The sequence below is a fragment of the Acanthopagrus latus genome, chromosome 10, assembly GCF_904848185.1.
Source record: "Acanthopagrus latus isolate v.2019 chromosome 10, fAcaLat1.1, whole genome shotgun sequence".
In the NCBI taxonomy this organism is placed as follows: Eukaryota; Metazoa; Chordata; class Actinopteri; order Spariformes; family Sparidae; genus Acanthopagrus; species Acanthopagrus latus.
This window is the reverse complement of record NC_051048.1, coordinates 532,501-547,801: the sequence shown is the minus strand read 5'-3', so window position 1 is coordinate 547,801 and position 15,301 is coordinate 532,501. Positions and strand designations below refer to the sequence as shown.

Sequence of the window (15,301 nt, the reverse complement as noted above, 5' to 3'; positions counted from 1 at the left end):
CGGTCCAGCTTGATCTTCCCATTTTTAGTTGTAAGGTTGAGATAGGAGGGGAGCCATGTCTCCATGAAAGTGACAGCATCAATTCCCTCCATGCCCTCGGGTAGCCCGACCAAGCGAAGGTTACATCTGCGGCTGCGGTTCTCTAAATCATCCATATGGTCTGCCATGTCAGTTACTTGTTTTTCGAGTTGTGCCACTTTTGCCTGCAACACATCTGCCGTATCTTCCACGCCTGAGATTCGTGTCTCGGCATCACCGACCCGCGTTGCCAAGGCCTGGATCCGAGATGTCTGTTCGCGGATTGCGGCCAGTACGGTATCAACTTTAGCATCCAACAAGGTTGTGATGCTGTCAGTTATCTTACTCAAAGCCGCGAGGATACTCGGGTTGATGTCACTCCCAGTTTCCTCGGCGTCAGCAGTGGCTTCTGTGTCGCTAGCGTTAGCTTCTTCAGGCTCAACCGCAGCAGGATCCACAATGTCGCTAGCTTGCACAGTCGAAGCTGTCTTTTTCTTAGACCTGGCGTTAGGCATTTTAGAAAAATAGTCGTCCAAACTCATTATAGAGTTACTCCCACACGCATTTGTAACGTTTCACCAGGTGAACTCGTATTTTGGACGGATAATCAGAAAACCTCACCGGAGCTCAACAAGGCAGGTGTTCACGCTACGACGCCATCTTGCCTCCTCCCAACAATAGCTCATTAATTTCTTATCCCATTTTTTGTTTGTACTTTAATCAATAATTCTTCAATTTGCGTTGGTTTAGTAACTTTATCCCAGTCTTTGTGTTTTAATAAGAAATCCCTTAACTGTAGGTATCTGAAGAAATCTGTGCTTGGTATCTTAAATTCCTCCGCCAGCTGTGCAAATGATTTAAAATTGCCAGCATTGTGAAGTTGATGTAAGTCGGTGAGTCCCTACTTAGACCATTTCCTAAAGCCTGTATCTAATTTAGAGGTCACAAAATCATTCATATATCCAATATTTGTAAGTGCTGAAATTGTTTTTGGCAGCCCAAATGTAGATTTTATTGTCTTCCATATTTTTAATGTAATTTTAGTCCAATTACCCATATTTATTTTACTTGGATGGACATCTAGGAAAGGCAAAGCCTGTAAAGGTCTCTCGCATAAACTCTTTTCAATATTGAGCCAGCATGTATATGATAAGTCCTGAGGTCATTATTATTAATTGCGCAGCCCAAAAGTAGTAGCTCAGATTAGGCAGTTTGAGCCCTCCCTTTGCTTTAGATAACTGTAACACTTTTAGTCTGATTCTTGGTCGCTTTCTCTGCCAGATGAATATTGAAATTAGTTTGTCCAATTTGTCAAATGTAGTTCTGGGGATGTTAATAGGTAACATTTGAAACAAATAGGCAGCAAGTAATTTAGGCAGCACATTCATACGGACACTCTCAATGCGACCCAGCAGAGATAGAGGCAATATTGACCATCGGTCTAAGTCCTTACTGATATTATGAATTAGACTTTTGTGATTAAAATCGTACAGTTTTTCTAATGAAGGTGGAATATGAATGCCTAAATATTTAATGCCATCTGTTGGCCATCTAAACCCACTTTGCAATCTAGTAGTATCTGAGATGTTGCTGCCCATATCCATGGCCACTGTTTTGTCCACGTTTAATTTGTAGCCCGAAAAGTATCCATAAGTGAAAATTATGTCCTTTAAACACGGTGTTGTTGTGGGTTTTGTAAGATACAGCAGAACATCATCAGCATACATTGATATTTTGTGCTGTTCTCCGTTTATCGTCATTCCCCTTATATTATCATTATCCCTAATCAGCTGTGCTAATGGTTCAATACTGATATCAAATAACAAAGGAGATAGTGAACAACCTTGTCTACACCCACGTTCTAGAGTGAAACGAGCGGAGAGAAATCCGTTCACCCTAATTGTGGATTGTGGATATGAATACAAGGTTTGTATCCATTTGATAAAGTTCGGACCAAATTGGAATCGTTTCAGAGTTTGGATGAGGTATTGCCAGGATACTCGGTCGAATGCTTTCATGGCATCTAGGGATAATATCATTGACTCCTCTTCTTTAATTTTTGGGTTTGTCATTAAATTTAACAACCTTCTAATGTTGTCTCCATAGTATCTTCCCTTTATAAACCCTGTCTGATCGAGATGGATAATTTCTGTAATAATTTTGTTGACACGTCTTGCCAGAATAGCTGTTAGGATTCGTAGATCTGTATTCAATGAGATCGGTCTGTATGACTGGCATTTGGTGGGATCTTTGCCATCTTTATGTATCACTACTATAGTAGCCTCTCTCCAAGAGGGAGCCATGGTTCCAGATTTTAATGCATAATGGTAAGCGTGTAGTAATAAAGGTGATACAACCTCTACGAAGGCTTTATAAAATTCGTTAGTATACCCGTCTGGGCCAGGGCTCTTATTACATTTCAGTGTAGAGATTACCTGACGTATTTCCAGGTCCTTAATTGGCTCATCCAGTTCTCTTGCCGTAGATTCAGGTAACTCTATTAATTTGATATCTTTTAAAAATTGTGCCAATTCCTCATCATTTGTGCAGGTGTCTGTATTTTTGTACAGGGTCTTATAAAATTCTGTGAAGGACTGTGATATTTCATCCGGCTTTGTTAGAATTGAATTATTCTCCTTTAATTTCTGTACTATGTTTGATGATTGTTGTTTTTTAAGTCTTAGTGCTAGTAATCTGCTCGCCCTATTACCATTTTCGTAACATTTTGGTTAGTGAACCTTAAATTGCCCTCTATTTTTTCATTAATTAAGCTGTTTAGGTCTCTGCGTGCCTCTTTTAGATTATTCACTAAGCTTGAGGTTGGGTTTCTTTTGTGTTGCTGTTCAAGCTGCCTTATTTTGTCTTCAAGCTCTCGCTGTTTTTCTTCCCTTTTTCTTTTTCTGGCACTTGTAAAGGAAATGATTCGGCCTCTGATATATGCCTTCGCACAGTCCCATAGAGTAAGGGGTGATATTTCAGGTGAAGTATTAGTGTCAAGGTAATTTTTTTGTTCAGTTTTTATAAATGCAATGAATTCTCTATCATTGAGAAGCGACGTATTTAATCGCCATTGTTTAGTTGCTGGTCTGTTGCCAATGTTCCACGACAACACGAGAGGAGCGGGATCTGATAATGTAATTGGGAGGATATTTATGTCGTCTACTCTAAAACATTCTACCTTGGGGGTAAAAAAGAGGTCTATTCTGGAGTATGAGGAATACCTATGCGAAAAAAAGGTAAAATCTTTGCCTTTAGGGTGTTTTTTTCTCCAAATGTCCACCAGGCCAGATTCTGTTGATAAATGCTTAAGCATATTGCTCATCCTAGAGGTAGAAGTGCTAGACACAGGCTGTCTATCTAAATGTTGAGACATGACGCAATTAAAGTCTCCTCCCAACAGTAAGATACCTGAGCTATGCTGTAATATTATGGAAAAGATTGTATGTATAAAGCTGGGCTCATCCTCGTTTGGAGCATATTTATTCATAAGACAAACTTCCACCCCGTCTATCAACCCATTCACCATTATAAATCTCATCATCCCTCAATTCAACCAGCTTGCATAATAGATTGCATATTCATAGTCATATTGCCATAAAGGTCACGGATTTAGCGTATCAAGCTCTTTTTTTTTCCATTTTCAAACCTGATGACAGTAAGGGGATACTGTTGTTTAATGCTCCGGTCCATCAGCTGGAAGGATGTTTTTCTTTATATAGTCCATTGCAATAGTAGCATCCACAATCTCCCACTCATCGTTGTTGTTGGAGATGCGGAGCCTGGCCGGATACAGCAGACAATAGCGGACCCCAGGTTTCCCCTGAAGCATCTTTCTGGAGGGTGTAAACGCTGCTCGGGCTCTGGCGACATTGGCGGTGTAGTCCGGGAATATAGCGATCGGGTTTCCCTTGTAATTAAGTTGGCCGCCTCGGTCTCTGGCCTTCCTCAGAATATCTAAGGCATCTCCCTCGTTGTGTAGCTTCGCGATGATCACGCGGGGCTTGTCTCCGGGCCTCCTCTGTTTCAGGCTGCGGTGTGAGCGCTGGATTAGTATCTCTCTGTCCAGGTGTAGCACTTCTTTGAGGAGTTTGGAGACCGCGGTGGGAGAGCTTGACCCGGGCTCTTCAGTCACTCCCATGATCCGAATGTTTCCCCTCCTCATCCTGCCCTCCATGTCCTCACATTTTTCTTTTAAATCTTCAACTTGCTTCTTGAGGTCTGCTACTGTAGTTTGCACCGATACGACTTCATCCGACCACGCTGACAATCTGTCCTCGACAGCCTTCACATTAGCTTGCGTCTGCTCAATCTCTGTACAGATAGCTGCTGTGTTGTTAGCTATTTCGGTTTTCACGTCAATCATTTCTTTCTTCAGCAATTCAAAATCCTTTGCCAGCGCGCTCTTCAACTCTTCTCTGATAACTGACGATATTTCTTTTCTCAATGAGGAGAGGATGTCCGCTTTGATTGTTGCGGTGCTCATGCTTGTACTTATTCCAGGTACAGGTGGGGTCAGGTCGGCTTTATCTGGACTTTTAGCTGAGGAGGTTTGGGGCCTTGTGTTGGGCCGAGCTTCGTAGTTGTATTTTCGGAGATTTGCTGCCATTAGCGTCAGTTCTTTTTCATTGACTTTTCCGGGTAGTGTTGATGATACAGTTACCACGTTTAATTTGTATTTTCGAGCGTAGATGTCAAGTAATATATGTTTGTAGTTGAGATTCTGTGGGAGCTCACAAAAGTGCGACTTACTCCATTGCGGCTCATTAGCGCCCCCAGAAATACGCCATTTTATCCAAAGTCAGACGTGTTGTTTCATTCTTCAGTCTTGATTCTGTTTAAGGATGAAAAACATCATTCAGGGAATGATATCTAATAAAGATGAACCAGACTCCTGTTGTTCCAGTTATAAATGTGAGACACATCAAACTGTACTCTGTCATCACACATGTAGAAATAAGTTGAGCCACATGGGGCGCTGTAACCAAAGTGACGTTGCCTCATGAATCATCCTCACAGCTTTAGATCCATTTTCATGCTGCGGTCACAGAGTGGAGACCTCCTGTCTTCATCCGTCCTCCATCAGCTCCTTCACCTCCATTTAGTCTCTGATCCAAAGTCTCATCAGATCAATAATCAAAGATTGACCAACAGACCGATCAAACAGATTGATCAGCCATCAGAGGAGTCGGATCAGTGGAGCTGCTTCTGTTCCTGATGTTCCCTGCAGAGGAGACAGAGGACAGTTAGACTGAGACAAGCAGCCAATCAGAGACAAGCAGCCAATCAGAGACAAGCAGCCAACCAGAGACAAGCAGCCAATCAGAGACAAGCAGCCAACCAGAGACAAGCAGCCAACCAACCAGAGACAACCAATCAGAGACAAGCAGCCAATCACAGACAGACACACAGATCTCTGTTCTGTATCTTCATTCTGACCTTTGACGTTGAGCTTCATTCTTTTCTGTCTCAGGATGACTCCATCCTTGCTGTAGACTCCACACCAGTATTTTCCTGTGTCTGTCTCTTTGGGGTGTTTCAGGGTCAGACTGAGGTCTCCAGTCTTCAGCAGGTCTTTCTTCATCTCTGTTCGGTCTTTGTAATCCTGGTGCTGTTTGTCAGGCTGGTCAGATCTGTTCTCATACAGGTGGACTGTCATTGGGGGTTCAGGTTCATAGTGTTTCCACTCCACTGTAGCGTCCTCAGGCAGGTCAGGTGTAGTTCTGAAGGGCAGCTGGACAGACTCCGCCCCCTCCTCCACCTCCACCTGACAGTCTGAGAGGAAACAAAGCACAACATCAGCTGTTCAGACAGCAGCAGCAGTTTTGAATAACTTTATTGACTGATTCCAAAGTAGCAGAGAAAGCTGAAGGACAGAACCAGGTGAGACCAGCAGGTAACAGGGGACAGAACCACAGGAAGTAAAAGCAGGTTTTCCAGGTGTTGGACATGATCAGAGTCCTGATGGTGTTGTGATGTTTTGTCCCTGTGGTCTTCACAGTAATGTCTCATCTCAGTGTTCAACTGCTGCTTGTTGCTTCTCTTTGTCACTTTCACATTTCTGGACGTCAAATTTAACATTTTCTTTGATCAACTTCTTCAACAGGAAGTGAAGATTTGTTGACTCAGCTGAGAACTGATCATCAATCAATAACTGATACAAACTATTAAAGCTGCATTTCTTTGTTCTCAGTGATGAAAAGATTTGTTGTTTCTTTCAGCTCGTTCCTTCAACTTTCTTCTGGATCAAATAAAAACATCACATTCAGATCAATACTGTCGACTCTGATTGGAAATCAATCAGCTGATTGATGTCAGTCTGACCTCTGACCTGTATCAACAGCACTGACCTTTGACCTTCAGCACCACTTGTTTCTCCATCAGGACGTGTCCCTCCCTATAGACGGTGCAGGTGAAGGGGACTTTGTCTTTGTTTGTGGGGTATTTCAGGGTCAGACTGAGGTCTCTAGTTTTCAGCAGGTTTCTCTTCATCTCTGTTCGGTTTTTGTAAACATCGTCCTGTTCTTCAGGCTGGTCAGAACCGTTCTGATACACATGGACCTTCCAGTCACCTCCGTCTCTCCACTCGACTTTAGCGTCTTTGGGCAGGTGAACTATGGTTTTGCAGGGCAGCTGGACAGACTCCGCCCCTGAATCCACCTTCACCTGGTAAACTGAGAGACAACAAACCACAACATCAGCTGAACAGACAGCAGCAGGAACTGTGATGGTAACATGACCTCACTGTCTCATCCTTCTCTTATAGTCCCAGACCTCACTGTTGACAGTCTGTCTCAACAGTCAGGGAGCTACCAGAGTAAAGATGCTGCCCAGGTGCATGATGGGTAGTGTAGTAGCAGTGACATACCTGACATGAAATACTGCCTAAAATGTACTAAAAGAGCTCCAACAAGAAGTCCAAGAACCAGGAGAACCAGGAGAGCTTTGGCCCAGGATGGGAATCGTTCTGTGGGAACCAGAAACATAAAGAACATGACCTCTGACCTCTGATCTGTATCTACAGGAGGTTTTAGGGTTAGTTGCTGACCTTTGACCTGCAGCTGTACGTCCGTTACTCTCAGTTCTCTCTGTCTCCCCCTTCTGAATCCTCTGACGGTGCAGGTGTAGGAGCCGCTGTCAGAGAGGTGGAGTTTTGTCAGATGGAGGCTGAGGTCTCCAGTTTCCAGAGCGTCAGTCTTCATGGATGTTCGGCTGCTGTAAAGCTGGTTTTGGTCTTTAAGTTCGTCACCTTCCTGCTGACGCTGGTGGACGGTTGAAGGATTGAGATCGTAGCGGCTCCACACCACTGAGGGCTCGTCCAGTTCAAAAGTCTGAGACTCACAGGGCAGCAGGACAAACTGGTCCCCCTCATACACCTCCACAGCTGAGGCATGCTGGGAAACTGTGAGGTCACACAGACAGAGAGGGTCAATGACAGCAGCCTTATTTCATGTAATAAGTGGATGTGGTTCTGTGCTGCTAAAGCTCAACTCGGACTCAAAGCTCAAGTTAAACATTATAATTTATCTGGTTTCATAACATTAACTGTGAAATTAATTGGAATTTATGGACTATTTTTGTTGTATAAGTCACTAAATACAAAACATTTATGGGTTCCCACTGGAAGTTAAATGTTGGTGCAGTGAAACAAGGGAGTAACAGCTGGGCATTTAGAGGAATTAAGTATTGTGGCAAGATTATAAAAACTCCACTCTTCTCTCCTTGTTACTCTGTAATTACACAGTATTATCAGTGATGCAGATTGAACAATAACATCCATCCATTTCTTTTGCTTATGTGGTGTTCAGGTCACCAAGGCAGCATTCTAGATATGGTATTCTAGACATCCGTCTCCCAGCAATGCTTTCCAGCTCCTTGCGAACAAGACCCTGAGATATTTAGACTTTTCTTGGGGCAGGAGCTCGACCCCCAACTGAAGCGACAGTCCACCAATTTTGGCAGAGAACCATGGCCTCAGAGTTAGAGGTGCTGACACTCATCCTGACTGCTTTACACTCATCTGCAAACCACCTGATATCTGCTTGAGGTCACAGACCAAAATAGGTGTATAGGTATGTATATACAGTCAGGTCTATAAATATTGGGACATCGATACGATTCTCTTCTTTTTGGCTCTATACACGACTACAATGCAAGACTACAGGGTAAAGAGTTGGTCCATTATACCAAGACCAGGACAACTGCATTGTTCCTCCTGAATTGTAGCTCTGACCATCGGCCTTAGAGTACTGTGATACCCGATGGACCGGGGCCACCACCAGATGTTCCTAGTTCACCCTCACTACTTGTCTGGGTTTACCTTGTCTATCCAGCAGCCTCCCCCACCATTAGAACAAACTCACCAGCAGGTGGTGATCAATTGATAGCTCTGCTCTGCTCTTCACCTGAGTGTCCAAGACAATTGGCTGAAGATCAGATATAAGACCACAACGACAATAATTGACCTTTTGCCTGATGATTGTGATCAAGGTTCTTAATCATCCGGGTCATGGTAATTCTAAATTGTTTTATCGTAGGCATCTGGACGTGTTTCAGTTTCTTGAAGATGTTTCACCTCTCATCCAAGAGGGTTCTGCAGTTCTAACTAACTGGGGGGGAGCTGCAGGCTTTTAAACTCTGTATGGGAGTGTCATTACATAGAATGAAAGAGTTGTTAAGTACATGAGTGAGCTCTGAGTTAGGGCCATTTGTTGGTTGTTAACCCAACCTGAGCCCAGGTGTGAACGGTTGTTGAGCTATCAACAATGTTAGGACAACAATGTAAACATGTTGACCAGTGAAGTCAGATAGTTTGAAAAAGGAGTAAAAGGATCCATCTATTTCAAACTGGAATGACCATCTTTCAACAGAGGAGGTGGACTAAGACATCACCTATCACCACCTACAGTGCAGTACTGAGTTCTCTCCACAGACAGTTTAACAATCAACCACACCTGGGCTCACCTAGTCTCAGCTAACCATATGAAGGCCGGTTGGGTCAACAACCCACAACTGGTCCTAAGGACTCTGAAAGTCATAGCTCACACATGTCCTTAACAACTCTGTAAGGACACTCACACATTATGTAAGGAAATTCCCATATTATAAAAGGACACTCCTACTCATAGTTTAAAATCCTGCAGTTAGATAGAACTGAAGCAGCTTGGATGAATGGGGAGAACTCCAACACTGTGGGACTGGGGGCTTGTGAGTGGGGTCACACAAAGAAAATCATAATTTTCATGTAGACACACACCTTAATTAATCCAATGAGTTGCCAAATACATAGAAATGTATTGAAAACTGGTTAGAATGAATGATTCCTTGAAATGATAATGTTGTCCTTCAAACTTTACTTTGGTCAAACAATCATCTGTATGCAGTCATAGCCTCTCAGACTTTTGTTATTCTAGCTGTCAGTTTGTTTCTAAAGAAATATCCCTCAATGCTTCCTGTAACTCTGGTGGGTAGGGTTGAGATCAGGTGACTGTGCTGTTCAAACTAATAAATAGGCTTGTTGAAGTTGACCTCCTGTTGACTGCCTGCAACTGCGAGATCTGCTGGCGACTGCAGGGGCGGGGCTACAAACGCTGCTATTATGTCGGACACTCTCTCTTTCTGTAGACGTGACGAGACTTGGCTGAGCTCGCGTTTTTTGTCTTTCTCGTCTGAGAAGAAGTGGAGGAAATTGAAATTCCACTAATGTTAAATCAACAGTGATGGCGATCGATTTTCTTTCCTGATGCTATGGGAACTTTGCTGGCCTTTTTCTCATATTAATCTCCTTCAGAAAGTATTCAATCGGAGATGTTCAAAATAGTCGTCAACCAAAACATGTAGTGTGAGGGACAGAGCAGTGAAACTGCTGCCGTGTTGCATGCAGACAAACAGGGATCAAGACTTGTATCCTTGTCCCCCCCCTGGAATTATTCTCTAAAATTTTACTGCTTTTTTTCCCCCCCAACTTTGCCTGGTACAGTTGCTGCAACAGGCCATAAAGATAAGGACAGTGTGACTGCAGAGTCGTCCTCACTCTACACAAATACGATAATAATAATAATATAATAACACATAATAACACAAGTTGAACTCAAAGATTTAAGACTTTTTTATGCACACAAGAATTATTTATCTTAGAAGCAGTTAGTTAAAATGTGTGCTAGTAAGTTTGTCGTCTTCCACCTGTCAGGTGGGTGGATTATCACATCTGGTCACAATAAAAGGCCACTGCAGTCACCAGGAACAGCTCTGCTGGACATTCCTGCAGCCAACATGTCTCTTTCATTGTGTTGTGAGATGAAACATCTTGAGTGACCTTTGATTGTGAGAAGTCTAAACAACACCTGTGCAATAAATCCTGCATTTATATTTGTACTGAGTGTTTAAAGACACAGTGAACATCTGCTGCCTTTAATCTGTTCTTCATGTGTTTCTGTGAAGAAAACATGGTCCTGCAGCTGAAACACACTGATGAAGTGAAGATGACACAGATCCACATTAAAGACGTGACGTTGGACCGAGGTGACGATCAGATCAGAGGGAGGAAGGTTATCTTACCGTGCACGAGGATCACAAACACCACAAACATCTTCATCTTCCTGTCACAGCTACAACAAGCACAAAGTCTCTTTACTGAGCTTCACTTCAGAAACACATGGAGGACATCAGTTCACAGCCAGTCGTCACTCTGCTGCTGCTGACCGTCCACTGACTCCAGGACTGAACTGGACTTTCACTTTCACTTTGACCTGTTTCCAGTAAATCACATGTTAGACGCTGCTTCCTGTGACGCCCACAGCTGTGGTTCACTGTGTTTCTGTCCTCGTCTCTTGTCTTAGTTCTTTATTTCTGGATGTCACCACAGTAACACTAGATAAAGAAGAGTCATGATGGCTGTGCTGACTGTTCTGCAGGTGTCTCAGGTGTCTCTATAAAAAAGCAGCTTCTCTCAGAAACATGGCCACTGCAGAGAGTGTTAGCCTGCTAGCCTTAGCATTAGCTCAGTCTCATCAGCACTGCTGCTGTATCCAGCAACATGGACAGGTGTTTGAGAAGGTTTGACACGCAGCACTCTGCAGGTCGCAGGTGACTAGAGAGCCTGCAGTGATACAGTCAGTGCTGTATGGACTCTAGCAGCCTAGTTAATGTGGTCAGTCAGAGATGTAGTGCAGAAAACCAGACTGATAGCTGAGTTTGTAACACTGAGACTGTCACCTTCCCTCACCACTCTCTCACTGAAACATCCTCTAAATGTGTAAATCACAATAATCTCATGTTGATCTCCTCTGTCAGTGGGGAAATGTCTCAGCAAGCAGCGTCTGTGAAATTACTTCCAAATTACCAAAATAATGAGCTCAAGATGTCTAAAAGAAATCACCCAATATGATGTAGTAATAATATTCTGCTAATGAGACAACGAGACAATATATTTAACTTCACTGAACATCAGAAGTTCATCAGGATCCAGTCGGAGTTTATCATGAGATTATCTTCATTAAGTCATGTTTTAAAACACTTTGTGGTAAAACAGAGAAATGACAAAACATTGCTTTGTCACTAACACCTCCCACATTTACAGAGCTGAAGTGAAGCGTGACCCTCAAGTCTCAGGTAAATATACTAAAGTATATTCAGCACATGTCAGATTATTTGTATGAATATGATATATAATTGATCAATTATGTGCATAAAATCAAGTACAATCACCTCAAACAGTACTATCTTAAATCTCAGATGTCTGAGTGTCTCTGAATGCACCAGCGACTGATCGGAGGTGTGATTATTGATTATTGATGCAAACGCCTGAACACTGATGGAGGAAAACAGGAAGAGTTCAGGTTTCATGTCAATCAAAGGACGCTGGAACACAACCAGGGTGTGTGTGTGTGTGTGTGTGTGTGTGTGTGTGTGTGTGTGTGTGTGAGTGAGATTAGGGTCGGATTAATTTGAGATCCGGGCAAGAGGCCACATTTAACATCTGTACACAGAGTTTGATATTTTGGAGCTACAGGTTTTAATCCTGGTTGCCTGTCGTTAGTAACACAAGACAGACAGACAGACAGGCAGACAGACAGACATGATATCTGAGCTCTGATTGGTGGGATTAAACCAACAGGATTAATACCAGACCCTCAGCAGAGAGACAGATGGAAGAATTTGGTCAGAGAGCTGAAAACAAACAGGCAGACAGGTTAAGAGTGTGGACGACAGGACTCAGACAGACAGACACCAGGTAACCAGGTAAGTGTTTGCTTTGTGGGGCTGATGGGATACGTTGTAGTTTGAGTGAACAGTGGAAACATTTTAAGGATTTAAAATCTGTTGTGCCCGAGGGGTGAGCATTCCACAGCCTGTAATCTATAACTTAACCCTAACCCTAACCCTAAAACCTCGGATAGAAATGGAAGCTTGGCGATTGGCCTGAAATTGTTAAGAACAGCAGGGTAGAGGTTTGGTTTCTTTAAAAGAGGCTGGACCACAGCATGTTTAAAAGAGTGTGAGGGAGCTGTTAATAATCAGGGCAGTGAGACTGGTTGAAAACAGCAGACTGAAAGTGGAGTTGACCCGCATGTCTCCCTGCTCATCTCCCATAAATCACCCAACTTGTTGTCAACCCCGTAGGTCTTCTCCCTAAAATGGCCCAAATGGTCCTTCCGTCCTTCTACGGGAACATACATGTTTAGACATCTCCCATCTCTGGCCTGAGGGTCAAACTCAGCTTTAGTTTTAGTAGCCTGGTCTTCTTGTTAAACTTTTACACACATGCAGTTAAATAATGATTGTTAACATTAGCCCTGTATTAGCTCACATTGCTAACATTAGCCCTGTATTAGCTCACATTGCTAACATTAGCCCTGTATTATTTCACATTGCTAACATTATCCCTGTATTATTTCATATTGCTAACATTAGCCCTTTATTATTTCACATTGCTAACATTAGCCCTGTATTATTTCATATTGCTAACATTAGCCCTGTATTATTTCATGTTGCTAACATTAGCCCTGTATTAGCTTAAATTGCTAACATTAGCCCTGTATTATTTCACATTGCTAACATTATCCCTGTATTATTTCATATTGCTAACATTAGCCCTTTATTATTTCACATTGCTAACATTAGCCCTGTATTATTTCATATTGCTAACATTAGCCCTGTATTATTTCATGTTGCTAACATTAGCCCTGTATTAGCTTAAATTGCTAACATTAGCCCTGTATTATTTCACATTGCTAACATTAGCCCTGTATTATTTCACATTGCTAACTTTAGCCCTGTATTATTTCACATTGCTAACTTTAGCCCTGTATCATTTCACATTGCTAACTTTAGCCCTGTATTATTTCATATTGCTAACATTAGCCCTGTATTATTTCACATTGCTAACTTTAGCCCTGTATTATTTCATATTGCTAACACTAGCAGTGGCTCTGTTATTCCACATACCATTAGCTAATATTAGCCCTTTTTGTTTGTTAGCCATGTTTGCGGGCCGAGCGTCGGGGGCGGGCGCAGCTGTTGGGCCGTCAGCAGCAGCAGGTGGAAAAGGCGGGAAGTTTTCAGTGGAGGAGCTGTACGGGTTCAATAAGAAGCCAAAGGTGAACAAGGGGAGTTCTGGGAAATCGGACAAAGGCGATGGGAAGAAAGAAACAAAGGACAAAGAAGAATCTATGCTGGCATCTCAGATCCTGGAGGCTGCGAGGAGGCTGATGGAGAGACGACGACTGGAGATCTACCTGAAGGAGTGTGACATCACCATGGAGCAGAGCAACATACCATACAGGTGAGACACGGTGAGACACGGTGAGACACGGTGATACACGAGAGACACAGTGAGACACGGTGAGACACGGTAAGACACGGTGAGACACGGTGAGACACGAGAGACACGGTGAGACACGGTGAGACACGGTGAGACACGAGAGACACGGTGAGACACGGTGAGACACGGTGAGACACGAGAGACACGGTGAGACACGGTGAGACAGGGTGAGACACGGTGAGACACGAGAGACACGAGAGACACGGTGAGACACGGTGAGACACGGTGAGACACGAGAGACACGAGAGACACGGTGAGACACGGTGAGACACGGTGAGACAGGGTGAGACACGGTGAGACACGAGAGACACGAGAGACACGGTGAGACAGGGTGAGACACGAGAGACACGGTGAGACATGGTGAGACATGGTGAGACACGTAATCAGCAGCCCTCAGGCAGGGGGCTGTTTTTGACTGTAGTTTGGTTGTGTTGGCTGAGATCAAAGTGGTTGTAATGACACCAGCTGACCACCAGAGGACGCACCGACTTCCTGTGACATGATGACTCACACAGAGCTTCATAACTATTTATTGTTTTTCACTTATTCCATGTTCTTATTTGATGTTCTCTTTAATATCAGTTTCCTCTGAGGAGGGAGATGGTTTCTGTTGTTGCAGCGCTGAGTCACTGAAACTCCTCCTGTCACACTGAGATATTGAACACAGTACTGATACTCACATGTCATTATGGTCTGTGATGTCATAATGAAGTCTTAACTCTGATTGGCCCCCCGGGAGCAGAGACAGATGAGAGCCAGCACCTGGAGCCAATATATGGTCATGAAAATTTCATCAACCAGACTCAGTGTTCAGTTTTCAGTCTTTCTCTCACCACAGAGGGACGTATTGATCATCCTGATCACAGCCCACACTGATCAATCAACACAACAGAATCATGAAGGGGAGTCGGTCAGAGTTAAAACGGCTGATTTCTAAAGGAAGTTCTGCATTGAGGTTTTGGATGAAAATGTATTTGGAGAACAAACAAGACAATAGTGTGGTCGTGTCCTGGGAGGTCATGAACATTAAAGTGGCAGACAGAAGTTCTCATCTCAGAGTGCAGGTGTGAGCAGAACCAGAACAGGTAACTGGATCACAGCTCACAGTAAACACAAAGCTGCATGATGCAGCCAGCCGCTGAAATGACTTTATCTCATTTATCTTCTTCTTCCTCTTTTATCTAACCACAGTAGATTGACTGGGATTGTAAAGCCGTCGTACAAAGACTGGACTCAAAGTGTGCAGTCAGAACAAACAGGCTAAATTAAGACCAGAACCAAGAGGTTCTGAAGAACTCCACTTATTTTCTGCATAAAACCACATCAAATATGACCCGAGTGTGAATACATCAAACAGCGTGTGTGTGTGTGTGTGTGTGCAGACAGTGTAGTAATCCACATTAGTGACAGCATACCTTCAGCCTCAGGCGTCACACTGTCTCTGCATCCAGCTCTAATGGGACA

At 43.4% G+C, this 15,301-nt stretch overlaps 2 protein-coding genes across 2 annotated transcripts in view; one reads left to right on the top strand and one right to left on the bottom strand.

The window, feature by feature from the left end:
- Positions 1-3,481: 3,481 nt before the first annotated feature.
- Positions 3,482-10,758, bottom strand: LOC119026713. The gene is made up of 6 exons (XM_037111215.1): positions 10,573-10,758; positions 7,064-7,417; positions 6,884-6,982; positions 6,366-6,689; positions 5,455-5,790; positions 3,482-5,239 (listed from the first exon to the last, which is right to left on the bottom strand). The coding sequence occupies exons 1-6, from the start codon at positions 10,607-10,609 to the stop codon at positions 5,175-5,177; spliced, it is 1,215 nt and encodes a 404-aa protein (XP_036967110.1). The 5' UTR covers positions 10,610-10,758; the 3' UTR covers positions 3,482-5,174.
- An 851-nt stretch (positions 10,759-11,609) lies between these two features.
- Positions 11,610-15,301, top strand: part of LOC119026710 (voltage-gated potassium channel subunit beta-3-like) — a 22,906-nt gene continuing 19,214 nt past the window's right edge. The window contains exons 1-2 of the mRNA XM_037111209.1: positions 11,610-11,625; positions 13,495-13,798. Of these exons, the coding sequence (XP_036967104.1) occupies positions 13,497-13,798 (302 nt within the window). The 5' untranslated portion in view covers positions 11,610-11,625; positions 13,495-13,496. The remainder of the gene's footprint in view (positions 11,626-13,494; positions 13,799-15,301) is intronic.

What these genes read in the sequence shown, in the direction of transcription:
- LOC119026713 (XM_037111215.1), bottom strand. Translation starts at nt 10,609, where the DNA reads ATGAAGATGTTTGTGGTGTTTGTGATCCTCGTGCACG. An exon ending in GTTTGTGATCCTCGTGCACG is followed by an intron (nt 7,418 to 10,572) that starts GTAAGATAACCT and finishes GTGACCTCACAG; the next exon opens with TTTCCCAGCATGCCTCAGCT. An exon ending in AATGAAGCTCAACGTCAAAG is followed by an intron (nt 5,240 to 5,454) that starts GTCAGAATGAAG and finishes TCTCCTCTGCAG; the next exon opens with GGAACATCAGGAACAGAAGC.